This window comes from Melospiza melodia, chromosome Z (genome assembly GCF_035770615.1).
Source record: "Melospiza melodia melodia isolate bMelMel2 chromosome Z, bMelMel2.pri, whole genome shotgun sequence".
NCBI lineage: Eukaryota > Metazoa > Chordata > Aves > Passeriformes > Passerellidae > Melospiza > Melospiza melodia.
This window is the reverse complement of record NC_086226.1, coordinates 28738417-28765440: the sequence shown is the minus strand read 5'-3', so window position 1 is coordinate 28765440 and position 27024 is coordinate 28738417. Positions and strand designations below refer to the sequence as shown.

Here is a 27024-nt window from a genome sequence, read left to right as displayed (position 1 = left end):
ATATTTCAGTTCTGCTATGTTTCATTTAGCATTCATGGGGAATTTTGCCAGCACTGCCTTTGCCAGCAGCATTATGACCAGTGAAATACTTGAAAAATCCTACCTAGAGAGGATCAATGGTTTCGTCTCATTCTGTGCAGTTGTTTTGTTTGAGTAGATTTTAGGATGGCCTGAGTCATCCAATTGATTTAAACAAGTCCCATCAAAGAGAACTTGGAACTGAACTCAAATCCTTAATCTTCATGTAGAACCAACTATTCTTCTCTGCAATGGACAGTACCAGAATACTTCATCTTTCTCCTCACCATCAATCTTTTAAATCCTTCCCCCTACATTCCTATGGGTGTTTCAAGGTCCTATCTCACTGAACTTTCCTCCTGAAATGCCACCAGGTTGTAAGGAATTGCAACCACAGTTTTCCACAAAGATTACTTTCTGATTTTGTTAGAAATCATAAATTATGCAGCAGTGAATTTTGAATGGAGAAAAGAAAAGGCTGAGTTAATAAAAACAGACATGCTTTACCTTTGGGTCATGTATTCCAGAAAGTTCTTCATAGATCTTCTCTCCCACCATGACAGCAGCTAGGTTGGCTGTGTATGTCGACAGGCAAAACAAACAGAAAATAGCCCAGAGATTCATTAAAAACCTTCCAGTCCAGCACTTTGGGGGTTTGATGGCAGCTGTTCTTCCAAACAGAATCGCATAGCAGACATTGAGGGCAGAGGAGAAGGAGAACACTTTGTTCCTGTTCCTTCCCCTAGGGGTCATTCCAAAAGGACTTTTCCACTCATACAAGGTGAGGAATACAGCTGTGATGTGAAGAGCAACAAATATCCCCAGCCACATAGTCCAGTGAAGTGGCCACATAAAGGCTCCAATAGGAGCTGCAGTGTCTTTGGTCCTCACCAAAATCCCCAAGCTGGTTGAAAAGAAAGGGCTGGTGAAATCAATCACTTGGCTTCGGGCAGTGTTGATGCTGAATGATGTCACTGCCATGTGAGCTGTACCAGCAAGAAGGTCTCCCACCAGCCCAGTCCAGTGGCCATTCTTCCAGGCACCGTATTTTCCATCCCCAACAATGTACAAGTCAAAATCAAAATTCATATCCTCAGCCAGCTTCTCCAGCAGATCAATACAGTAGCCATAGCAGCACTTCTTCAGCTCATTGGGCACGGTGTCATTGCCCCCTTGGAGGGTTTCAAATAGGTTGTCCAGCACACCTGAATCATTGGTCAGCGGGTCCAGGCACAGCTGCCCTGCTGGGCAGAGACCTTCATCATCTACATCCCTTGTGAAGACAAAGGGATGCTCAATCAGAGTCACCACCCTCAGGTGCAGCCGGGTGGGGTGCTGCATGTGACTTTTGTGTCTCTGTGCCTGTTCTGGCCATATCCCATAGTCCATGATGATCTTCCCTTCCTGCCAGCTCCCCAGGCGTGTCCACATCGGGTTTCCAACGGGGTCATGCTGCAGATTCCAGATGAAGAAATTATTTTCTGAGCTGACAATGGATGAGCCCTTCACCTTAATGTGGCCACTGAGACCATCAAAAGTTGTGTTGGCTAAAAACCTGTTGGAGAGAGAAAGCAGAGGAGTCAGAAGCAGACAGGTGAATGATGAATTTATGTTGAAGAGAGTAGACGGGGACGTTGCTGAACACCTGGACCATTAATAGCACATAGATCCTGTGGTACAATGAACCAGCCACATAATTTATGACTAAATTACATAGGGATGCTCCCCTACTATCTAATGCAAATGAAAACTCCTTGGGAAAGATGTATTTTTTTACTTACTAGAAAAAATGAGTACAAGAACAGTAATTTTTTCAGTTACCTTTGCCTCACAAACTGATGAAACACAGGTTAGTTCTAAGCTGAACTCACCAGATCTGCTGTCACTTTCCTAGATAAAAATACATATGAAAATGGAAGAGTGGAAATTATGTATGAAATGTCCTTCCAAGAAAAATGCTATAATCTCAGTAAGATCTAGCTTACATAAGAGGGGCTACTGAAGTGCTGTCAACAGCTTTCAAGCACTCTCAAGTGAACCAATCTGGATTCAAAAATGCAAATTTGGCATTGGTAAATCACTGTTAGACACTTCAGAATAAAGTAAAGGAAGAAAGTGAAAGATGGTTGCTCTAGGACAGTCAGTTTTAATTCTTACAAAAAAAAAAAAAAAACAACTGAAAAAGCAGTTTTTAAAAAAAATGTGCAAAAGTAATGTTCTTAAATGTGCAGTGCTACCACTGAAGCAGAACTCATGAAGTGTGCCAGTTTTGCACTGCACATTTTGCATTGAGAATTCTGGGCTTTTACTATTTCAGTTACCGACAATTAAGTTGTGTATTTCCTTTGTATTGCAAGGCAGTGTTTGCTAGTAGTTGTCCTCTCTGCCTGTTGAATTCAGCTTCTGGCAAGCCATCACCAAAGAGGCTAAAAACGACATGGATAAAGGAGCTGGGAACTCAGTAGGAATTGAGTGTTTGAAGTAGAAAATCCTTTTCAGTGTTAGCACCATGCCTAGCTGAACTGCAGGCTGCTAACAGCAGAGCTGCTATGCATTTGGCAGGGGCTGCACAAGCCTTAAAACACTGGTTCCATTAAAAACAACCAAGTTAAATTGTTGCTAATATGGTGCAAGGCAAGTCGTGTGCATTTTTTTTTCAGTAAGAGGCATTTAGAAGACAGACTACTCAGCTGTCGTAGCAGAATATAGCACTTCACATTAATCCTGAGAACTGGATGAAAGTAAGTGTTGGAAGAAGTATAAAGGCTGTCATTCCAGCCTCAATAAGGAAGACATAAACTTTTAAGTAGAGTTAACTGTTTATCAATAGTTACAGAGGAAAAAAATAACCTTCAATTGATTTGAAAACAATAAATCAGTTGCAAGTGTGTGTACATCCATACTTCTGTCCAGTCTCTAAACTTTGTTTTGATGACTTTTGATGATTTTTGATGGGGTTTCAACTGTTAAAACTCTGCACTGTTTAAGTCTCAAAGTCATATAAATTTTAGCCCTTTGCAAAGGCAAATTTTTGAAAGTAAATGTTTTAGTTTTGAGTGTGGTTGTGTCTGTGATAGCCTTCTCTAAAGCAGCTTCACAGTTCTTGCTCAGTCTCCTTTGAGTAGGTTGAGTTTGGAGAAAGATGACACAGACAATACTCTCAAAAGCAGATGATCTGTACATGTGCTAGCTTGGGTCGGGAAATCACACCTAAAAATGCAGACAGTTTATAAATATAAACGTATATAAACTATAAATGCAGTTTTCATGTTTTAAATCCTTTACCATTCAGTCCACTGTTAAAGGACACCATAGCTCCTGTAATCAGTGGTATCTGCAACTGTTTGCCCACTCCTTCCCTCCTAATCCATGCTTCCTACCTGATGGTGTAACTTCCCTCTTTGTGTATGTAAACACTATCAAGACAAAGTTTATGGGAGCAGGCAATCTTTAGCACTAAAGGAAGGTTTATGTGCCCATAAACTTGTTTGGGTTTTATCTCTCTCTTACTTTTATCTCCCTCAGTCTCTGTAAAAAATTGTGCAACTTCTTTACAAGCCTTGCTGGGCATCCAGGCAGAAGCCATCACTGTGACAGTTAACAGTAAAACCATTCCATGTGTGTAGATGGACCTGCGTGAAAATTTTTTTAGGAGATGTGCTCAAAAGACTTAGCAGTTCACAAAAATGCCAAAAGCAGGGGGACACAAGTCCTCAAGTGGAATAAGCTTGCAAAGTTCTCAAGAATTTGGCACGATGTTGCTAATACAGGATGACCTGGGCATGAGAATGCTGCAAAGCAGGTGCTCTGGGCGTGACGGAAGCCATGGAACAATGCATTACGTTAATTTTCTGAAGCTGGAAGGAGACCACTGGAATTAATGCATGCTATCCCCTGACTTGTACAGTAGAAGTGAGCATCCCCAGGAGGGCAGAACAAGCCCTCTGAACCTGTCCTATGGTTCTGTTAGGAGTGGGTACCTGAGAGAGATTTAGCAGCATTTCAATGTACAACTTCACCACCTCATTGAGTTGGTGGCTTATCTTTGCAGCTGATTTGCATGTTCTGTATTTTTTTGTAGTGACAGAACATGAATCAAAATAAATGATGGGAACCATGCTGGAGAAGCACTTTAACAGCACTTTGTTTTATACGCAAGCAGCTGCGGCTGCTGAGCATTTGCATGCACTGTGAGCAGCACCAGTGAAACTCATGCCAGCAACTTCAAGTGAAAATTCCTTTACTCAATAACTTTAGGAAATAGATAAGAGGCTCTGACTACACTTTTTAAGCTAGAAATCTCCAGTGTGAATCTTTGGGAATTACAAGTGCTGGGTACTGCACAGACACACTGGCAGTATCTGAGCAGTGCTATTTCAGAATGGCTACTGACAGATCTGTATAGAAAGACAGCCTGCACAAATTTCAGAAGGTGAAGGGCCAGATCCTCAGGTCTGACAGCTGAATGAATTTTCTTGACGCTGTGTCAATATATGGGAGCTGACGTTCACACTGACAGTCTATGATAACTGCATCAAGGCTTTATCAGAGTCAGTTCAGTTTGAACAATGAGTCCAAAGTGTGTCATTTGCTCATTTCAGCTTTGTTTCTCATGTGCTTTGTTACAAGAACTGCTCCTTAGACCTTTAGCAGCACTATCACTCTCCAGTAGCAGTATCCTTGTTGTATATTTAAGAATGATTTAATGAAATTATTTTCTCTCAAGCTTGATGGTTGGGTCATTCCACCTCTCTTTTTGGGAAGCTTACTGGAGGCAAGAACCAGAACTGGCATGGAAAAAGAGGAGGTTCTGGGGCAAACTTGCAGTCCCAAACTTGCAAACTTTAACAGAGCTGGAGAGACTTCTTACTGATAGGACAAGAGGAAATGGCTACAAACTGCCAGAGGGCAGGGTTAGATGGGATACTGGGAATAAGTTCTTCCCTGTGAGGGCGGGGAGGCCCTGGCATTGGTTGCCCAAAGCAACTGTGGCTGCCCCATCCCTGGAAGAGCTCAAGACCAGGTTGGCAGCAACCTGGGATAGTGGAAGGTGTCCCTCCCCATACGAGGAGGTGGAATGATGTCATGTTTAAGGTCCCTTCCAACCCAAACCATTCTGTGATTTTATGGACTTATGAAATAGCAGGTTGATGAAATTATCCAAGAAGCTGAGTTAAAGCTGTAAGACTAATTAAAGCTATAAGACAAGATGGGGCTTTGAAATTTTAATGCCTTGTTGCATCAACAAGGATTCTCCTGTGAGCAGGCAAGAATAGATGAGGGAATCAATCTCATTCTAAGAGGAATAATGGACAGTGACTTACAACAGTAAAATCTTCAGGGGGTTGTACATCTATACCCCTATCCATGCAGATACAAGCATGCTTTGCCATGCATTATTCTGCTCCTGGGTTCACTTAAATGCCTGCACAGCCAAGGTGTGAGATCAGTTCTGGCAGAAGAAGCTCTGGCTGTGCCAGAGAGTGTGGCTGCTGTTCATCCACCCATTGCAGAGAGGCGAGGTGAAGGCACTGCTTCTGCTCCCTCATCCCCTTCTCCATCCCTATGCATGGCAGCTCCCGGCTTCCCACCAAGACAATTGGGTTCATTAAGACAGAAAAATGCACTCATTACTAAAAAGCAGTTAAGCACCAGACAAAAACTTTCATCTTTGGGGACTAAAAACGCCTAAACCCCCTGGTGAGATGGGCCAGGTTGGTCACAGTGAAGCCACTCACCAGCATGCCACACCTGAGAAATTAATGGCACCACTCAGAGTTAACAGTTGTGCTGCTGACGCAAACACAGTTCTGGCCGTCAGTACCTGTCTCCCTCAAACTCTGCAAAAACAGCTGCACTGATTTAGCACAAGGGTTTCTCTAACCTGTTATTTTCTCTTTAATAACGTTCACAAGCAAATGTATAGGGGAAAAAAACAAGGCTAAGCACACAGTTCTTTCTTTCACTTCCACAATACCTTTACCAATATGAAGAAAAAAGGAAATTTCACAGACATGAAATTGCATATTGTCTCCCAAAACACTACAAAAGCTAATGGTTCTCTGTAGAGAGCATCAATGATGAATTATTTTTCATGAATACATTTAAGTGTTTTATTTTTGTTTTCTTTTTTTTAAATCTCTTCTTCAAACCTCAAAAAGCCTATTCATAAAACTGCTGTCCTCTTGTTACTCTAAGAAGGCTCCTGCTTTTACTTTTCAGATAAAATATCCAGAATAATGTGGCAAAATAAACATCACATGTCACTGGGTTATTGTGAGTTGGTCCAGTGTTTATTTCCCAAGCCCTCTTCCACTCTTTGGAAACAGAGAGTTTTTGACTCTGAATGGACAATGGACTAAGGAAATGTTGGGTTCTCAAATGGTTGTGTTTTGAGCAGTGCTGTTAATAATGTATTCTTGATTGAGCAGACATATCCAAGAAAAAAATTATGTTTCTCAAAAAAAGCCTCAAGAACTTTTATCCTAACTCTGTCCAACAAAATCTTTAAGTTGAAAACCAGATGTAAAGGGGGGAAAACATGCAACAGTTGCTGGATGTAGATTAAGTGATGAATTAATGTAGTTACCCAAGATATTTTTGCTTGTTTTCAAAAAGAACCATGTAAGTTTTCCACTCGTATATTAAAAAACTGAATATTTCTAAACGGGAACACACAAGTAGTTTTGGGAATAGCTTCTACATAGTGACATGAAGCAGAGACAGCACTTTGTACTTTTGAGTGCTCTCACCAAAAGAAACCCTCTGAGGAGATGAAGGTGCACCTTTTTCCTCTCTTTTCCATGGAAGCATACTATCAAGGGCTACTACACATCTTTATATTGTCTGAGGGCTTAGACAGTGCAAATATTCTGTGTTTTGTACACTCAAAATCTCAGAGAATTTGACAGTAGCCCACCTTATATAAATAAACATAAATACATGATTCAGAGCACAGTCTGTAAGCTAGCCTATGCTGACTATGTGATTTCTACTTCTGTGGAACATTGTCTTCTTCTACCAGAATCTCGAAGTTCTGGCTTCTCTCCCACTGTGGCAAAGTTAAAATTTCATTATCTGCCCAAAAGTAAAGAAGCAGGAGAAAATACTGAAAAAAACATGTTTGTGAGGGAGGGTAAGCAGCATGATAGCTAACCCACAGAGAATGGTGGGAGGGAGAAGAAAATTATTTTTCTTGCAATACAGCAAATATTACCTAAGGGGGGAAAAAAAGGCAAAACTTACTTTGACAAATACTGGCCTGAAGTGATATTCCTCTCTTCCGTGTCCATGCAGTTCATTGTACTTGGAATGAGAGCCAGCTCAGGCTGGATCATGGTGGCTGCTGCCACAGCCCTGGCCACCAGCTCCATGGCATCCTGCACGTAGTGCTCGAAGACCGACTGAGTTGTCTTGCCGTGAGCGATGAGACCTAGGGGCAAGCCTTCTGTCCTCAGCTCTTCCACGTTCTGTGAATCCCCAATAATCCAGTGCAGCTCTGGAGGCATCACACCAAACTGCGTGGTTATCTCAAAAATCCTCCGCGTTTTCTCCATGTCACACCCAAACATCACCATGGTCGACGTTGTGTCTTTGATGCTCTCCAGGTAAAACTGCAAGTAGTTCAGAAGGTCACTGGTTGAAGTGAGGTTTGCTGTGATGTTTATAATGGACCCCAGGTGGAACTTGGAGCTCTGTTGTGTGAGGAAGAGAAAATCTGTGATGTTCCACTCCTCCTGGCACAGCATCAGGCTGAAATTGTACCAGTTGTTCATCGCGAGGATCGAGAAAGTGACATCAGCATCAGAACTCAGTGAGTTTTCTAAGCTCATCTGCAGGTGAAGGGGGTTCTGTGGTTATAAAAATGAAAGACAATGATCAGAAATATACTGGACACAAGCTAATGAATCTGATTAATTTTTATACTCTCCTTTAGTTCAAAGTGACCACCTGCCAATCAACAGAACTGTGTGAGCAACAGGAAAATTTACACCCACCCAGCCTAAATGGACTGTGATTCATGGGCTTCCTCTGCTAGTTTGACTCAACTGCAGCAGTCATTTATGAGCCTGTTTCTGAGAATATCTTCTTTCTGCCCACTTGTCCCTTTGGATTTCAAAGCATTCTCAAGCAAAGATTTCCCTGCACCCCTAACAGTGATATGAAAAGGTATTTCCTTACTGCTCAAGTTCCGCCCATTTAGTGACCCATTTACAAATGGATGCTGAAAGGTTCATTGGTAAACAATAAAAAAAAAAAAACTCCCTCAGTTCTTTTTATTATGGCTCTTTTTTTTATGTGTGTAGTGGGGGGATTTTTTACAGACATATGAGTAACCTAATCAAATGGATCACAGTCTACCACCAAGGCACATCACGTACTACCAACAACACAGGACAAGTTACTCAATGCACAAGAGGTTAAGATACGCTGACTCTGATTTCTGAGCTGGAAAACATTTGATAAATAAGCATTTCACACTCATTTTTTACCATGTCATTGATGCTATTACAGAACTGGACCCATTATTTTTCCCAGCACCATTGCCCTTGGCTTTATCTTTTCCAGAAAAGGAAGGGGGATTTGAGGCTAACTCCTCTGTTCTCTTAAGGTGAGTAGTTATTATTTGATCATTCTTTTCCTTTACTCTCATTCCTGTCTTTTCCCTGGTCTTAAAAATAATTTTTTATCTACAGTTTTAGTAAAAAAGAAAAGAAGTTAAAGAATCCAAGCAATTTCTGGCATTTGCTATGAAAAAATTCTATGCCCTACAAAAATGTTTCTAGCAGGCTTTCAGCTAGCATATTATATATTACTCCAACTTTTGCTTTTCAGTTGAGAACTTGACAATCTTTCCTGTAGCTTTCCTAAAGAAGTTGTACCACTTTACACTGGCATTCAATTCCAGCCACGAGGCTGTCCAAAAACTGTCATGTCTGTTCCAGTGCACCTTTTCGTCTGTGAGATCTTCGTTGTGACTTTATGTCAGCATCTGCCTGTATTCATGTCCACTCAAATTGTATATTACCCTACACAGGTACCTGGATTTTATCTTTTTATCCATTATGTTACTAAACACTTTAGGTCAGTTAATCCTTCTCTTATGTTCTCAGTAGTTAATGTGTATTATGTGAGGGATCGAACCTTTTCAAATTCAATAAAAAATGTCATTTTGGTTTTAAAAGTACTTTACTGATAATGACAGGCTTCAGTGTGTATGAATCTTAGAAATGTCATTCTGAATTGAGAATAATATGATAATGGGTCAATTTACACTAGTTTTATTAAATAAAACCCTGGGCACTCCAACACAGATGTAAGGGGTGAAATCACAAAAAAAACCCCAAACCCTGAAGAGCTATGTACTGGCTATAAGCAGCAGGCCCATTGTGTTAACTTGCAGCTACATGAACTCATAATCTGTTTTCCAGACAGTTTAAATTCAGAGCTTGATAAAAAGAATGCTGTAATTGAAGATGTTCTCAGTTCTTTTTGTTATCTCTTGGGTTTAGTACCTGTGACCCTTTTTTTTTTTTTTTACCGAGATGCAAGAACAAGCTAATTAAACAGAACACTGTCCACAATCGATGCACATCATGTACTGCCAGCAAGACAGAAGAGGGATGACTCTTTGATAAAGGATAAGTTACTCAGTGCACAAGGAGCTCATCTGTGTAGAATTTCTGAGTTCTGAGCTGGAAAGCATTGCCTACTAATTAAAACACACGATAAGTTTAGGAGGGAAATAAAGCACTGTGCATAGAGGGTTTGGGAAGCTGGCTTGAATAAGCTAGTCCCTGCAAACTGAATCACAGCAAACTTCTTTTCTGAGGTTATGAGATATTCATGTAAATTTACTCCAGTTAGTCTCTCACTGGAAATAGATGGGAGTAGAAAGAATTTGCCTTGTCCTCTTTGTCCAAGATTAGGGAGAAGTAGAAATATTTTGTACACAATGATTCACCTCCCATCGGCCAAACTCTGCAAGCTTTAGTTAATTCGAGTGTTAATGCCAGTGAGAAGAAATGTTTTTCAGTATACACAGAACAGCCTCTGTGCACATACAAAGGACAGCACACAATCTGATCATTCCTCTGCAGGGAGCAGCAAACACCTTCAATATTTCAGAAGGATAACATCTCAAGCACAGTACTATGGCATCTACCAGATGCAGAAAAACAACCAGAGAGTGACAGATGTTTGCAGTAACAGCTGTGTCCATACTACTGCATCAAACAGCCCAGACAACAAAAAACAAACTGGAGCTTTTGTACAGCTCACCCTATCCTGGGTCTGGTTTTGGCACCTGTCATACCCAGACCATTTGGGGAGTAAGAGTATCCAGAATATCCCAGCAGGGATAAGACTGTGTGAGCACTGTCTCTCCACCTCACCCAGCAGGGTGAGCTCTTTGAAGATCTCTATGTCCTCATGCCAAACTCAGCGCACATGTGCAGTTTCACAAATGCAAGACTGCTTCTGCTCCTCTACTGAACCATTCTTCCTGTATTAGAACACTCTGAACTGATGAAAACCCACACCCAAAGATCACGGGGCATTACCCTGGGCCCCCCAAGCACACACAGTCCAGAGAACGTGGAACTCTGCCTCAGGGCCAGAAAAATGGAAGCAATTTTACCCAGCAATGCAGGTGAAGGCAGTTTCCACCTGACTGGGAGTTCTTAGGTTCTTGCAGGGCTGGACTCTCCCACAGAACCACATCCACAGCATTAGTGCTCAGGAGCTCCAGCACTGCGATCCCTGCCCTATGTTCAGCACACCTGGATGTGTCAGCACGGCCCAACAGCCTATTCCCATGCTGAGACACTCCTCCTCCCTGAACAGAGGTGTTATTTAGGATAACCTGGCTTGGACTGAGCCTGCGTGTAGAAGGGCTCCTCAGAGTGAGACCATCTGTGCTTCAGCCATCACATCACCTTCAGGAGCCCACAGATGCACTGGCAAAAGCATTATCATCACTGTGATTTATTAGCTGCTAAATTCCCTGCTAAGATGCTTGAAAGATAAACATTCAGCCCTGAAAAAGCAGCAGAGTCTCTCTTCTCTACTAAGAGTATTGGACTGCAAACCTGTCTTCAGGATTTTTCTGATACAATAGCATACATAAAATTTAGTCACCAGGCATTACTTCTGCTAAGGTTTCGGCTCATTGTCTCCGCACACCATAAGAACATCCCTGTAGGTGTTGGGGAGGAAAAGTAATCAATGGTTTCCTTTGTACTGGGACTGAAGGAAGGGAATGCTTCTTTGGAGATATTTGGATTTTAAGCCTTCCTAATTATATTTTGAAAGGTTTATTTCCCATTTGTATGGAGGTTGCAGTTGAAGAAAAATACACAGAAGTCACATTTCAGTAGAGAGCCTTTGATATTATAGTGTTCTTAATGCTTTTACATATCTCTTGTTGATTTGTCTCTCTTCAAAGTCAACAATTCCTGCTTTTTAATGAAGAACTTCTACAAATTATTTATTAAATAATTCAGTGGTAATTGCTGAGACAGTGTAATTTCACAGAGAAGGTTCCTGACAACTGCAATGATAATTTAGATGTGTGCAACTTCATGGTAATAACAGAGAACAGAGATTTATGAGATTTCATCTGTATATTGAACTCTCCTCCACCCTTATTAAAGTTCTCAGGCAAACTCCTTCTTTACTTCCCTTTGAAATTAGCAGAGCTTGACTATTTCAGTTAAAATGACAATTAAAACTCACATCAAAATTCAGTTTAAATGTCTTTGACTTTAAGCTGCCATTGAAGACTGGTGATCTACCCCAGTTTTTCTTCAAACTACACAATTTTACCTTATTTGAATAATGCTAATTGCTGTCTGTTTTGTAATAATGTGTTTACACAGCGCCATTAGCAGAAACATCTTCTATGTCCACGAGTGCTTAATTTTTTATTGGACGTCACTAACTCCTGTTTAATAAACCAGCCACGACCACCTGACTTCACTGTTTACTCGGCAAAGAACAGACCTCGAATCCTTAATTTCTGACTAACTGCCTTTGGGTCAGATGCTGACAGTCTTTCCACTGCCTTTCAGTGGGCTCTGGACCAAGCCATTCATGGAACATTAAGCTGTACACGGTCTGATGTGTCTCTTCTCCTGCCCATCAACAGAGACCGTAACTACTGATTTGCTTTCTGTATCCCAACCAGAGCAGTTTTTACAGGTTTTTCCCTTTGCCTGAGACACCTGAGAGAGCAGGTTCATTTAGCAGCTGAAACACGGTTTGCATTTCATTAATGCAGCACTTTCCAGGCCTCCATTTCATCAGTCTGCAGACCCACCTTGTAAATCTTGTGAGCACAAGCGCCTGGAGCTGGGCTGACTTGCACCCTGAAGGATCTGGTCATTTATCCCTTCAACTGAATTTGTAATGCTAATTAGGCATAGTCACGGTGACATTTTATTTGACATTATAATAGCTTCATTAGCAGAGTTAAAAGCATAGATGTGAACATTGTTTTGCTAACTGTGTAAAAGTAAACAACACACAGAAAATATTATTCCCCTCTGACTCTTGGGGAAAAGGCAGTGCTTACACACACACACACACACATATACATATATATATATAAATATATACATTTTTGATAAGAAACACAAAGGAGAAAACAGGCTATATAATCAGATCAGAGAAAGCTCCACTGAAGGAAAAAGCCCTCCTGGCTTGCAGTGCTGCTGTGGGGACTCACAGCTCTGAAAGAGAGCTCAACAGCAGCTGTGAGCAAACTGATGCCACAGATTCAATCCAGGAGAACTGTTTTTTTCCGTGGTTGAAATTAGAAAACTTTAAGCCTAAAGCCAAATTCCTTAAAGTCTATGGGCACTTCCTCATTTCATGCTATGAGAAAAGGTGCTAGGAAATGCTATTTTATTTTTTTAATGTGTGCTGCCTCTGCTGGAATGGCAATACTTGAAGAAGGAGTTTGTGCTGGCAGCTGATAGACTGTGGGAAGTCCTGCCCCCTTCCTGACAGCTGCGAGGTGCCCCCTCTGCACCACATCCCAGACCCTGCCCAGCCCACAGGGCAGCTCCGGAGGGAAGGTGAGCTCCTGTTATAGCAAAAAACCTGCTCTGCCCTCAGAACTTTGTTGCTTCTGCTATGCAGACTTCTGGTTCTCTGGGGAAGAAAATCCCAGACCTGCTTTGGACCAAAAACCTGTGAGATGATGTCAGAAATTCCTGTTTCCTTCTCTTGTCCATCTGTCTCCTTATACACCTTTGTTTGACCAAGACCGTAATTTCAAAAAGGGTTGGTCCCCACACTAAAGACCATTTTTTGCAGAGGGTTTAAATGCTCTGAAAGAAAAGCTTTCTTAGACTAGCCAGAGCTATCCTGATTCCTGCAGTAAAAGAAGCCTGGCATCCATCCAGGCAATGCTTACATGCAAATCCTAAAAATGCACTGACTGTTGATTTTAAAAATCACTATACCACAGGAGTTAGCTTAATTTAAATTTTGACTTAGTTTGTCTTGAAAATTATTTCTTTTATTAGACCAGACAGACATGACTTGAGGTTGCTTTCTCTAATGCTACACAAAAATACTCCAGACTAATCTGAATATGTACAGCTCTCTCTACAAGGTCATAGAGGCAATGTAAAATATGAACTTTCAGCTGCTCTTGGAAAGTAGGGTCCATTATTTATCTGAATAGCCACTTATAAATTATCCTAAGTAATATTACTTCAAAAACTTCAAGGTGTTCTTTTCTTCAGCAAAAAAAAAAAAAAAAAAAAAAATTCCAACATTCAAAGTTCAGTGAAGAACATTTCATACAGATCCAAGGGAGAGAACAGTTTTCCCTTCCCTAAAATTTCCCTTTATGGTTTAAAAAAGGGGCATGTACAGACAGACCAGGGAGAGCTGTGCTAATTCTCCATGACGTTTCTTTAAAATGGCAACACAATTCGGGTGGGAGGAAGTGGTGGGTCCATGTCTGTGGTGTTCCCTCCTAGCTGCCTAGAATTGTCATCAGTGTCCAAAAAGCCCTTGCAAACATTTGAGCAAAAGCTGCCAGGTGCTGTGTGTGGAGGTCAGAATGGACTACGGAGGGGGGTGAGGACTTGCCAGAAGGAGCTGCCCCAATACAAGTCTTCCCACACCTGTAAAGAATACAAACCACAGTGGCTGTTCCACTAAGAGCATCTTTTGGGGCTCCTTCTGATTGCCACTATGGGACTGGATAGCTGCAATATGGTGTTAAGAAGAATTTAATCCTACCCTTAAGAAGAGACAGCATTCTTCTGAATCAAAGGCCTTCAGCAGACTGTTTAGGGATGTCTGAGTGCTTTTCTGTAGAGAAGCACCTCACAAGCACTGGTGCTTTGCACATCCTGACTTTCAGTCCAAATGGATCCATTTCAAAAGAGTTCTGAAGCAGGCAGTCTTGAGTTTTCCACTTGTTATTCATGCAATGCACAGGGGAGGGGCTTTTCCCCCCAAATTTTTGGTTCAAGGAATTCAGCTTTTGACAGCAGCAGAGCCAAACCAGCAGCAGCACATTGAAGAAGATACTACTTTAACTAAAGTTCTTTGGGCCTGCTGGAATTTGTCTCCTTGCTCCTCACATCCGAGGCATGATAGAGGAAGGCTCTGTTGTTGAAAAGAAATTTTGGTAACACACTAATGCTGCTGGTTTAACTTGAAGAAAACTATTTAGGCAGATACAAGGTTGCTCTGTGTGCGTGTGCGTGTGCGTGTGTGTGTGCATGTGTGTGCGTGTGTCTGCTAATGGAAGAACTCTCCTTAGCCTTTTAGAGTGATTCCCTCCAACACCAGATCAAAGATATAGCTGTGACCAGGCTGCAGGAATAAAATGTGAGTTGGATTATGGAGAGATAACAGTTTGAAGACTGATGAAATAAAAACCAAACAGGGTTATATTGAAGGTCCCCAGAAGTGACATCACAAGGTAACACCATTGCCTGCACAGAATGACACCACGAGGTGCCAGGGCTAAAAATCACCACTCACCAGTGGTGAGCTACTGATTACTAGCAGACGGCAGCCTTGAGAACTGAGTAGAACGGGATTTACACAGAACAAAGGACAACTACGCAGTGTATGAAAGGTACCACATGCCACAAATGTGGACATAAGGTAGAACTGCCAATAAATGAGGAATGGGCAAGTAAATACAGTAGGCATGCAGACAGCGTATAGAAGAGAAATCCTGGAACACAGATTACTTGCCAGTCACAACCTCCAGCCCCCAAAACCACGCAGGCACATGTGCTCTGTCTCTCTAAAGATCTGGGAACCCAGAGAATGATCCTAGGGATGCAGGGATTCTAACTGCAACATTTTGAACTGAGTTGTTACTGAGAATGAGCTGTGGCACTTGCATAATTCCCCTGTATCATTGAGACAAACAATATCACTTTGCTAACAGTGCTGAGACCTTGATTAGGCTAACAATGAATCCCTGGCTTTGCACATAAGAAGGGTTTCTAAAGCTCACATTAGCTGAGAGCAATATTTGCTTGCATGCCTTGCTCTTGAGGACCCCTGCTAACACAGCACAAGAGCTGACAGGGAATTTGGCAACCAGGGCTGTAATTATGATGCACAGAGCCAAGCACTGTTCCACACTGGGCTCCTTGGCACATCACCCCTGCCAGGCTCCTCAGCATCAAGGGCTCTTGAAGCAGCACTCCCCCCATCTTTGCCCTGTTTCAGCAGCTTCCACCTTCCCATCAGTAAGATGGACATCCTGCAGCATATTGCTGGAAAGTGCTGCTTTTTCAAAGGCGTGACAGGCTGTGAGTACTCCTTCTGTATGACTTAACTTTTCTGGCATAAGCAAAACAGTGACTGTACAAGAAGAAATTAATTCTGGAAGGAAATGGAGAATAAAAGAGAGGGTATGGAGAAGACTGATGCTGTGTTGGTAAAAGAAGTCTGGTCCCATCTTACAAAAGCAGCTATTGTCCTTTCTGAGATATACTTGGTGTACACACACAGCATTTAATCCAATTAGATTATATTCACCATTAACACCTGCAGCAAGGAATAAAATCTGATGGAGCACCATTTTCACTCACCAGTGCAATAACAGCATGGCTTGAAAGTGATTTCAACACTTCCCGAGCATTTGCATTCCCCGTACCCTCAGCAGCTGTGTCCCTGAGAAGAAGTTTCCTTCTTCTCTATAGTTTCCTCCTCCTCCTGCCTGTCAAAGAAATACCCAGCAGTGATCCACAGGGCACCCCTGGAATGATAGCTGACTATGGCAATATACAGCAGGGGAAATTGATGCTGACCCATGTCCCATTCCTCAGAAAGCCAGCACCAGCTCATCACTGCATCCTCTTCTGCTGGGCCTTGCTCCAGGCATGTTTCACAGGATTAATTTTAGCTACAAGGGCATTTTGTACTATATTGATTTTTCTGTATGAAAGAAAGCTGAGAATTAAGCTTGCAAAGCCTGATCTCTTAACTCTATTAAATGAGGCCAGGGTAGATTAAGTTAGTAGTTCATCTTTCTGAGGCTAGGCATTAAAAACATGGCTCTGAGGTGAATTCTTGGGTGTACGTGGCTTGGCTTAAAACCAGGATCAGAATTTAAGCAGCTTCACTTGAGGTTTCTTATTTAATACACCAAGGATTTAATTAGAAAGATGGGAAATTAGAAAAAAAAAGAGTTAAAATTGGCTCTCAGGGCACAGGACGAGCAGGGAAAAATAAAATCAAACATCTCTTTTAGAAACAAATACAGTTTCCATGTGATGGGATGCAGGCTGCTGACAAAGGGGATGGGCCACTGTAATGTGCTGTCCTGAGTGGACTTGAAATGCCTCTTGCTGCTGACCTGAGGCCCACAATGCTGGCCAGGGTCAGAGGGTCTCACCCTACACGGGCATCCTCAGCTCGCTGGGTACCTTTCACTAATCAGGCAGTGAATGTTCCTTCCTCAGCAGGGGGCAAACCCAAATAAACTGGGAGCTGTGGTGTTTTTAGGGCCTCAGCCGCAGACTTACTACCTTTCAACACAAGACAGAAATCTGAACTTTTGAAAATGCACCAAAGCCTAGTGGCTTCTACCCACTACAAATGCTTTAACCACTGCTCCCTACTTTTAATTCCCAATACTGACTTAAAACACTGTCATAAACAAACAAACAAAATCCTGAAAGATAAGCCAGCGTGTAGAAGTTTTGTGGACGTGTTTTGGAATTGCTTTTTCTGAGCATGCAAACCACAAAATCAGGCAAGATCCCGTAATCAAGAGGCGCCCACCGCCCGCCCCCAAAGGCAGAAGCATTTGAGTTTCCAATAAAGTGTTATAGCAACGACCTACTAAAGTGTGTGACTGCACAGAGCCCGTTACCAGGCACACAGGAGAGGAGGAGGAGGAGGAGGAGGAGGAAGAAGAGGCACTGTCTGGCTGTTGAATATAGAACTTGAGCAATCCAGTTTGAGATCCCTGCCTAATCTCAGTGAGCAAACCCTGCTGTAATGCGGGGATAACCCCCTACACAGGGCCCCAGGGGAACACATCACCACCAGGCTTCTCACCCATCCTAAGGCTTGCAGCAAGATAAATACTTCACAGACTTTTACACAGCCACGGATCAGAGGGAAAAAGGGGAAAAAAACCAGATTAAGTAATACACCAAGCCTTTGCCAGAAGCAAAATCTAAGGCCGAAATCTCCACTTCTTTGCTGTGCTAGACACAACTGCCTCAATATATAAAAACTACGGGAAGTAACAGCCATTTGTTTTATGTATTGTTAAATAATTTGTGTATTTGCACCATTATACTGCTCTGGTGCATTGGTGTGTCCTTCCAGCATTCCACTGAAAATCCTCTCATCAGGACCCCATGTCTATGGGTATTTTGTGACTGTGATTTCCTCATTAGTTTAAAGGGAAGTTACTAATGGTCCACAGTATTCCAAAAGAGTCTTGGATACAGCCATGAAACAAGATCTTGCTGTAGTAGGTGCCTCAGAGGACAGAAAGTGGTTTACAGCTAGTATTATGGGAAGTTTTGGGAGAATGTGTCAAAAACTATCAGCCATCCCTGTCTCACTCTTGAATTTACAATGTGCAAGATCATCAAGTGAGCATTTACAGCTCCTACTTGTGACTCAATCTTCTGGGCTCATCTAAATGCCTGACAGAAAATACACAACACCTTCACGTCCCTACTACACACAAATACTTGCATGACTACTGCTACCAGTTTGGTCTCTCTGCACCTATCGTAGTCATTTGGACCAAGAATGTGTGACTGCACAAGATTTGTAAGTAACAATGGAATATGAATCATACATATTAATCCCTCCTTTGAATCATGTTTAGATTCAGTGGAGCAGTGGTAACTGAGGCTTTAAGCAATGTGTCCATCCATAAATAACTCAGCATACTGCTCTTACCAGGCAAGGCCTTTCATGGCAGGCAAGTTCAATACACTTGTAGGAAAAAGACAGTCAGAAGAATGTGGACAAATTGTTGAGACATAATTAAATACCAATTTAACTTCTCTGTGAACAAAGTTTTTTAACCTACCTATTTATGTAAAAACTTACGTGTACTGATACCTTACATTGTTTGAGGGGAAAGGTTGTGGCAGGTTAACAGGGGTTGGCTTTGATTATGAGAAAGTAATGAAAGTAACAGCAACAATTTAATAGCCTGGATGTTAGGGATGGGAAGAATGCTTTGCAGCATGCAAATTATGAAAAAGGCCTACGAAATCTAGCTTTGATACTGGTTTTATCTTCTCTGTTGCAATTCCTTAAAATTTCCACTGCTTCCATTTCCTATTATGAAATAATATCTTATAATCTCCCTTAAAAATTAATGTACCTCCTCCTTAGAATTACATAGGGTTTGAAAAACCCTGTGACAGCTGAAAAGCCACTACACTCATTGCAAAGCACCAATTACCCAAGAACATTGGGCATTTAGTTACCTTATTAAGAGCTTTAGCATCTGCTTGGGCTGCACATTTCTGAGAGTCAAAAGGCTCCTAAACATTCTGAACCAAATGGATCAACAAACTCTTGTCTGTGCTTGAGACTCCTACAGAGGTACAAGATCGTTCTTCCTCATGGCTCAGCTCTCTCTGCCCTGATCCATGGATGCTACGCTCTCTACAAGTCAGCTTTTTGACCCTGAAGACAGCTAATAAACTATTCCAGCTGGCAAAGAGGCTCTCAGCTCTCAGAAATGAACTCTGAGAGTGTTTTGATGCACTTGGGCAGCCAGTGTTCGGGCTTGTGGGTCTTCCGGGTGTAGCTGGGGCAAACAGCATCTTTATTTGCGTCACTGAGAATCTGAGAGCATCAGATCAGTAATGCCAGCATAGCCTGCCCTCCTGTGCACTTAAAAACTTGTAAGTTAACTTGCAAGCGACTTAGAAACTCTAGAAACACAGCAGCTGTTACTCCTCTTAAACAGCTCCTCAGTCATCAGAGCCACCATCGCTCCGACAGCTTCGCCAGTCCGGTGTTACCAAGACTAATAAACACAGTCAAGTCTAACACTACAAGTTCTATGGACTCGAAGAAATAATGACATTCATGAATTTAGCAAACGAGACAGAAGTTATGAATTTAATGATCTGGGAGCCAGTCTTGAGTTATGCAAAACGCACTGAGTTAGGTATTCACAAAATTGCTCCAGCATAATTGTCGGCACGTGGATTGTTTGCAAACAGCTTGCACAAACTACTTAGTGTTAATCATTTGTTCCGTGACATAGTTAGTCATGCACTATTTCTGCTCCTTGAGTGGGTGATTGTATCCTCCTGAAGGAGAGGGTAAGAACCAGAGAAAATGAGGTGCACCCCGGGAGTTTAACACAGATAAGCGCCTCCGACAAAATACGAGAGCATCACGTCTCACTAATCTCTGCAAGATGCTTGCGTCTCTCCATCCCCATGCAAATAATCCATGATGACTCGGCAGAGTCTGGTGAACCAAAGCCTGGGGACAAGGAATTCGCAGCGACTATTTCTGGCACCGCGATTCTTTTTAACGCTCCGAACAAGGGGGAGTGTTGCAGAGGAGTATCTAATTCCCCCAGACAACCTGAGAGGAAGGGATGACAGATCACCACTCCTAAGAGTTTGGCAAGAGCTTGCAAACTGCTGTTGCTCTCTCTGCAGGAAACGGCACTGCTTCAGGGAGAGAGAACCTCCAGCAAAAACTGCCACAAAAAGAAAGTATGTTCCCTGAAGACACAGCAATGTCGGGATTTTATTTCTTTCTACATTTCAGCTTTCGTTGCTTACATGATGTTAGCACTTGAGTGCAAGTCTTGGTCAGCATAAGATACAGAATCGTAGAATGGTTTGGATTGGAAGTCCCAAGGGCAGGGACTTCTCCCATTAGATCAGCTTGCTACAAGTCCTGTCCAGCCTGTCCTTAAACACTTCCAGGGATGGGGAATGTACTACAGTTATTAGAGCAATGTGCAGAATTACACACTTCAGTCACCTGGGATGGAACTAAAGAAAGTGAAAAACTATAACCTGAATTGAATTTTGTTGCAATAAAGCTTTGATACCCCAGAAGTGCTCTGTGAGGTATGTGGCAAACTGGAGTGAAACAGACAGCCAGCAGTGAGAATAAAAGCAACAAAGGGAGACTCAAGAAACAAGGATCTTCTGTTAAAGGATGCCACAGCACCACAAAACATTTTCAGTGGCAGCCACATCAGTGTCACACTGGGCAGTCATTGCTTATAGACAGGAAACATGTCATGGGTAATTCCCTGGCAACTTTTAATCTTCCAGAGGAGACTTCTGACAAAGCCCAAGAATACACTGGACTTCTTCATGCCTGGACTGGTAGACCAGCAGCTATTCCAGTACTCAGTCCAGTGTACTTTCCTGTGATTTTAACTGTATTGAAGAGGAATGAATTTCCCTTTTGAGTCCCCTGTTCAGTGGTCAGACTGCAGACTCATTTCTCCTCATCTTACTGACAATAATAAGCCATTTTGCTGCTTATTATTCTCCAATAAAATTGTAATAATTTTGTATGACTCTCGGAAGACATGCATTTGCTCTCACAGTGCTGCATAATATGGATCCACGAAAAGATGGATTGTCTGAATTATTCTTGATCATAGTTAGTGAATTGCTTTCTATAGGATTTTAGGCAAAGTGGGAGCTCTCTGGTGAAAATAAGACAAATTCAGGTAAAATTAAAGGTTAGAGTTGACAGAAGTCCGAAGCTTGCTTATGAATATAGTTTTATTATCACAGCAACAAACCACAGATCCTATTGGACTAGTTCCTCATTCAAAGCAAAACAATACCTCACTTAAATGAAGTCTGAATACTTTTTTTAAGAATCATGCCAATTGCATCAGAAACAGCATGCAGGCACTCATACAACTGAAAATATTCACTTCAGCTGTTTTTGTTCTCCTCAACAAGAACATTTTCCCCTTTTCATGAACACTTCAGTAATCAAATTACACTAGGACAAATGCTTATAGAAAATGCACAGCAAAACCAAACACTTGACATATTTGCAAGTTCCAGATTCCATGTATATCACCAATTCCTGTGTTTATTGGACTGGGAAAAAAAATCATGGGCTTAGTTAGACAACCAAAACTGTATCTCAAACTGGTCCTTACTCAAAGCTAGTGAAGTGAAAGGTAGTACTCCCATAGATGTTTTGTAAGGCTCTGGGATACTGCCATTCCTTTGTTCTGGCTTGTTCCAGAAATTTCAGGTGGTTTTCAGACAGAGAAATAAAATGTCTGTGATTATATCAGATGTATTATTCACTGTGAATTCTCACTTCATTTTCCTCTTAAAGTACAGTTCTGGGCAGAAATGCAAGGGCAGTATGAGCTGGTCAACAAGCTCCTATTCCCTGTCAAACAGAGCATCTTTCTTCTGCTAATCATGTGGCACTGCTGCATCCCACCATGGGTCTAAATTTGCCACTTATAAACCTGTAAGGGTTGTGAACACCCCAGGAGGACATCGTGGCACAGCTCACTTCCACATAACTGCATGTTACATATTTATATGCACTGTCAAAATGGTGGGAAGATACAAAATTGTGTTTCACTGGAATCCAGCAGGCTGAGCTATTTATAAATAAGTGCCTTATTTTTGGTGCTCTTCAGTGCAGATGAACAGTGAGTGATGAGCAATTTATGTTGCTGATCATTTGTATCACAATAGAGCCTTGCAGTCTTTTCCTGCAGTTCATAGACTCTGTAAGTTCAGGATCTGTAGTATCCTACAGAGTAAAACAGGACCTCAGAACAAAGACCAGTGGGCAAGATAAAGAGAGGATGAAATGAGCATGCCACACTGAAAATGGAAGAGTAGATAGATAACAGAGCACCTGAAAAAAATATTTGAGCATTCCTGGGGATTCTGGGCATCAATATCCAAAACAGACCCACCACCCATCTATCTCTCAAAAAACTAACTCTCATTGTGAAGGAATCCTTTCTCAAGAGTACTCCACACTAAGGGATTTTCAGTTTAGATAATGGAAGAAAACATTAAACAAAATATGGCTTAATGAACATGAAATAAAAGTCTTTAGAAGAATGACATGCTTGGAAGAAATCTTAGGGGTATTACTGAAGTGAAAAAGGAGGTTTTAATTAACAAGCTTGTAAGCACCCTGTACTCTGTAAATAATTCATGTATATAAAAAGATGATCATAAGGATGACTGAATAATCATAATTTTGCCTTCCCTGTGTTGACTGCTGATGTAAGATTCCTAATCAGATGCCACAGGAGTATTGTTAACCATACCAGCTACCCAGGATATTTCTGTACTGCCACATTGAGATAGGAACTTTTATAGAGGTGATTAATAGGTGTTTTTTCTCTCCCCATTATCTCAGAGGAAGAAACACTTATGCTATGTTTTACCATTTCCCCGGTCATGAACTCTGCAGCAGACACTTTCACAGACCACAGAATAATTAGGATTGGGAGTGACCTTGGACAGCATTCCATTCCAATCCTCTGCCATGGGCAGGGACACATTCCACCAGGCCAGGTTGCTCAGAGCTCCATCCAACCTGGCCTTCAACACTTCTAGGGACAGAGGATGAGATATCTGAAATTGTCATGCCTTGACACTTCACCAAAAATACCACTGTTTTCTGCTGTAACTATTTACCTGTGTTTGCCTCAAGGCTGTCAGTGGGCATCCATTTGTTGCTTCTGTAGTTCATCACCTATCACACACAAAACTTAAGGAGAAGAAACCCAGGCACATAAACCTTTCATCTTGTTGCCCATCTAAGGCGGGGTAAAATCAGCTCTATAGTATTAGCACACTAAAACAATGTAAATCACAGCTAAAACACTTTCAGTGTATTCTCAAAGGAGGGCAGCTCCAAACAGAGGTCAGATTTGTTTTTTTCTCTTTTGACACTTACATTGAGTACAGAAAATTCTTAAAAACAACTGCTGCCTTACAGAAAGCAGTTATGTATGAGTGAGCCTTACACACTCAGAAAGTGATAAATAATTATGCTTTCACCTTAAATAGCACCGGAAAATTATCAAACTGTGAACTCTATGATACCAACTTTTCATCTGATTTGCAAAATAAAAAGATCTTTTTAAGCCAGTTTGAGTGAGTATGCCATTAAAATCAGTGTAATGCAACTGCTTTATCAGTATCATCATTGAGAGAGGCTGGTGCATAATTCAGCTGCTCTTTCTGGTTATTATTTGCTATGTCTAATAGCTCTTTCTTTGCAAAAAATGCAAAACTTCATTTTAAAATCTCAGTTGATGCTTGAAGATCTGTCTTGTCTTTTGACTCTGTCTCGAGTTAGAAAGTCTTGTAAAATGTCATATAGACAGCATGGGCAATAATTTCCTTCACAGTCTTAAAGAAGCTGGAAGTGGGATAGCATGCCTTCAGGGAAATACTAAGAGTTTAAAATATGCCTGTGCAGCACATTCATAGATTTTTATAATCCACTTCAAATACTTTCCACATTGTAAAACAGGCTCCGGAAATGATCATCATAGATGAAAGTGATTGAAAAAAGAGTAATAAAAATACCGTAGAAAGAAAAGGAAAAAATGGTGGCTGCTTCTTCTGAGCTCCCCAATGTTTGATTTTTCCTGTATAATAATAAGAACTGAGTGATCACAGTAATTTCCCCATTTCCTCTGATTCAGTGTCAGCTGAGGGTGCACCTGTGCCCACCTGTGCCCTCCTCCTCCACCCCCTCATCTGCAGCCTGTAGCCACCCAGGACGAAACATTTCAGATAAAAGTTAATTATCCAGCACTAAACTGCACACCAGACCTTTCCAAACTGCTGCCAACTGGAAACCTTCCCATCAGCTTCTGAGGGCTCTCCCACCTCACCATTCTTGCAGCAGGGAGCGTATGACAGGTTCAGCATCATCTCCCCACTCACTGACAAGGCACTCAGAGCTTGCAGAGGCACAGGATGGCAGCCTGGCACGGGGGATGGCACCTGCTTTCTGCTTGTACCAGCAGGGCATTCCTGTGCACCAGGGATGCAAGATGCTCATCAGTGCCTGCATGGACCCACACTGCAGGGAAATGACACACAGAGCTCAGGTCTGAGGGGTGAACATCAAGGCTGAACACAGAGATGCTCTGGAACTCTGTCTGCAGCCCAGTTCAAGTCTCAAGGCCAACTGCACACAAACTTTTGGTTGCAATGCCCCACAAGTGCAGCATGCAATGTTACAATGGCTGTGGTATGTCTGTCTCAGTCCTCCATGAAGAATATTACCAAGAGCAGTGTTATCAGCTTGCTGTGACAGCTGTGAAGCACTTGGGGCCAGGCTGTGAACTTCTGAGTCACACTGATGAGGAGCTCCTTGAACAAGCAGCTTTGCTCGAGTGTGACTCCCTTAATAAATGAATCATCCATCAGCACTGCCTACTCAAGCTTAAATCCTTCTCCCAGTTCTCCTGCTACTTCCACCATCTGCACATCCTTTCCCTGTGGTGGTGAGAACCAATTTGGCTGACTGACAGGGTTTTGGGGAAAATGTGGAGTCTTTCAGGGCCAGAGCAGAAGTAAAGTACAGTCACTAATGTCCAGAGCTCCAATCCTTAAATCCCTGTGCCTGAACCTGCTCCCATTTATTAGGAAATCCCTGTTGGGTACCTACTGGTATAATGCTGCATGCATCCCAGTAACCTGGTGCTTTGAAATCCTAACTGGTCTGACCCTGGGTCCCAGACCATCATGAGGGACTCTAATCATAACTCTCAGCATGAAGTTTGCAAAAAGGCTTCCATTAATCACACCCAAATACACCAAGGCCTCACACCTTTTGCAAGACATCCCTCTGGCAACGGCAATAAACCATTATCTACATTTGACATTAATTCCTGTTCCCATCACTGCATCCTAGATGCCGGATTAATCAGTTTCCTGAGAAATCTGCAAGAGAGACAATGCATTTTGGGGGGGTGGGAATGCTTTTTTGGGCAAGCATTACTCACTGGAAGTAACTATTCTTAGCCAGGGATCAAGCCAGCCCAGTGAATTCAACTCTGATTTGGGCAAGCCATTCTTCTCTGTGCTTGGTGATTCCAGCTTTTTATCCAGTGCTTTCCTACAAAATTCAGTTCCCTTGTTTTTTGCTGCTAGAACCACAAAATGTAAAGACATAGGGAAGGGCACATCTTTCTCTTCTCAGTTCAGCTTTTTTTCTCCTTCTCTTCCCCTGCATCACTGACATGTGACGTTTCCAGTTTTCTTGCTTCCTTTTCTTGTTTTCTTCCTCCTCTTTTCTCTGGGTGCTTTCAGCTCTTCAGAACAAACTCTGCAATGCACAGCTATTTGTATTGGAGTGAGATTTGATGCACTCTCATTTCATCAAATTGAGAAGACAACCCTTCCACTCTTTAAAAGCCCTTCAGTGAAAGGCTACAGAAACATGCCTTTATAGTCTGAGTCTTTGTTGGAAGGTAAATTTAGGTTTTTTTAAAGGAAACTGCTTTTTCTAGTTTTCTGCTGATTACAATAAATACGTTAAATTCTCAATGCGTTATGCCTGGTTTTCTTTCACATTTAAAAGTTGATTGGGAATCCAGAGAGGAAAATAATACAACACAATATAAACACTTTATTTGAGGGCTTAAAACTCAGATCCAGCAGTAACTAGATCCAGCACAGTCTTAAGTCCTAAAATTATGTATTTTCAATATTTCATGGGTTTAAATAGTAAACAATTTCTTAAATATACCCTAAAGGAGAACTTTTTAAGGTAGTGTGTGAATTTAATCACAATAAATAAATTTAATAACACATCACAAGATCTTTTATTGATTTCTAGTTTCTGGAGCTCTACTTTCACTGGCTTTCATGAACGAATACTTGGGGGAAATTATATTAAATACTCCAACTTACTTTTCTTTGTTAACAATCTGTTCAGTACAGTAATTTATGTACTCATATAGAATCTGACAACAGGTTGTCTTTAAATTTGTCTATTCTAGGCAAAATTATAATTTTTACTTAGTGGATTAAGCCAAGTATTCTTTGATGTTTCTTCTGATAATGCCTGTCCTTCAGCTAAGTAACAATCAATGATTTAACGCTGTCACAATTTAGTCACTCATCACTGACAGGAGTTTGTGCAGTGTGTTATGAAAGACCTAGCAGCAAGGAAGACATTGTTTTGTGAACATCCAGAATAGAAAAAAAGAGCCAAACCCAAAATAAATATCATGTATGGCACTGAATTTGATGTTAACTCAGCTATTCTGCATCAAAGAATCAGCATGAGATAAGGAATGAGAAATCTTGTTACTGGCCAGCTCTGAATGAGTGCTATCCCAGCAGACTTCTGGCTCTTTCTGTCGCCAAGGGCTTTAAAATTAAGAAACCTGAGGAGAACTGAAATTAAACATTCTCACCACTTCCCTGCATTCTGAAAAGGGATTTTTTCTACAGGTTTGATTAACTGTATCTTAAACTCTTTAACTCCAATAAAGAGACTAGTTTGGGTGTT

The 27024-nt window shown here is 41.6% G+C and overlaps 1 protein-coding gene across 1 annotated transcript in view; it reads right to left on the bottom strand.

The window, feature by feature from the left end:
- The window catches only part of GRIN3A (glutamate ionotropic receptor NMDA type subunit 3A), a 67658-nt gene that overhangs the window by 35009 nt on the left and 5625 nt on the right, over nt 1-27024 (bottom strand). Inside the window, exons 2-3 of the mRNA XM_063179811.1 lie at nt 7264-7868; nt 526-1573 (exon numbers count right to left, since the gene is read on the bottom strand). Of these exons, the coding sequence (XP_063035881.1) occupies nt 526-1573; nt 7264-7868 (1653 nt within the window). The remainder of the gene's footprint in view (nt 1-525; nt 1574-7263; nt 7869-27024) is intronic.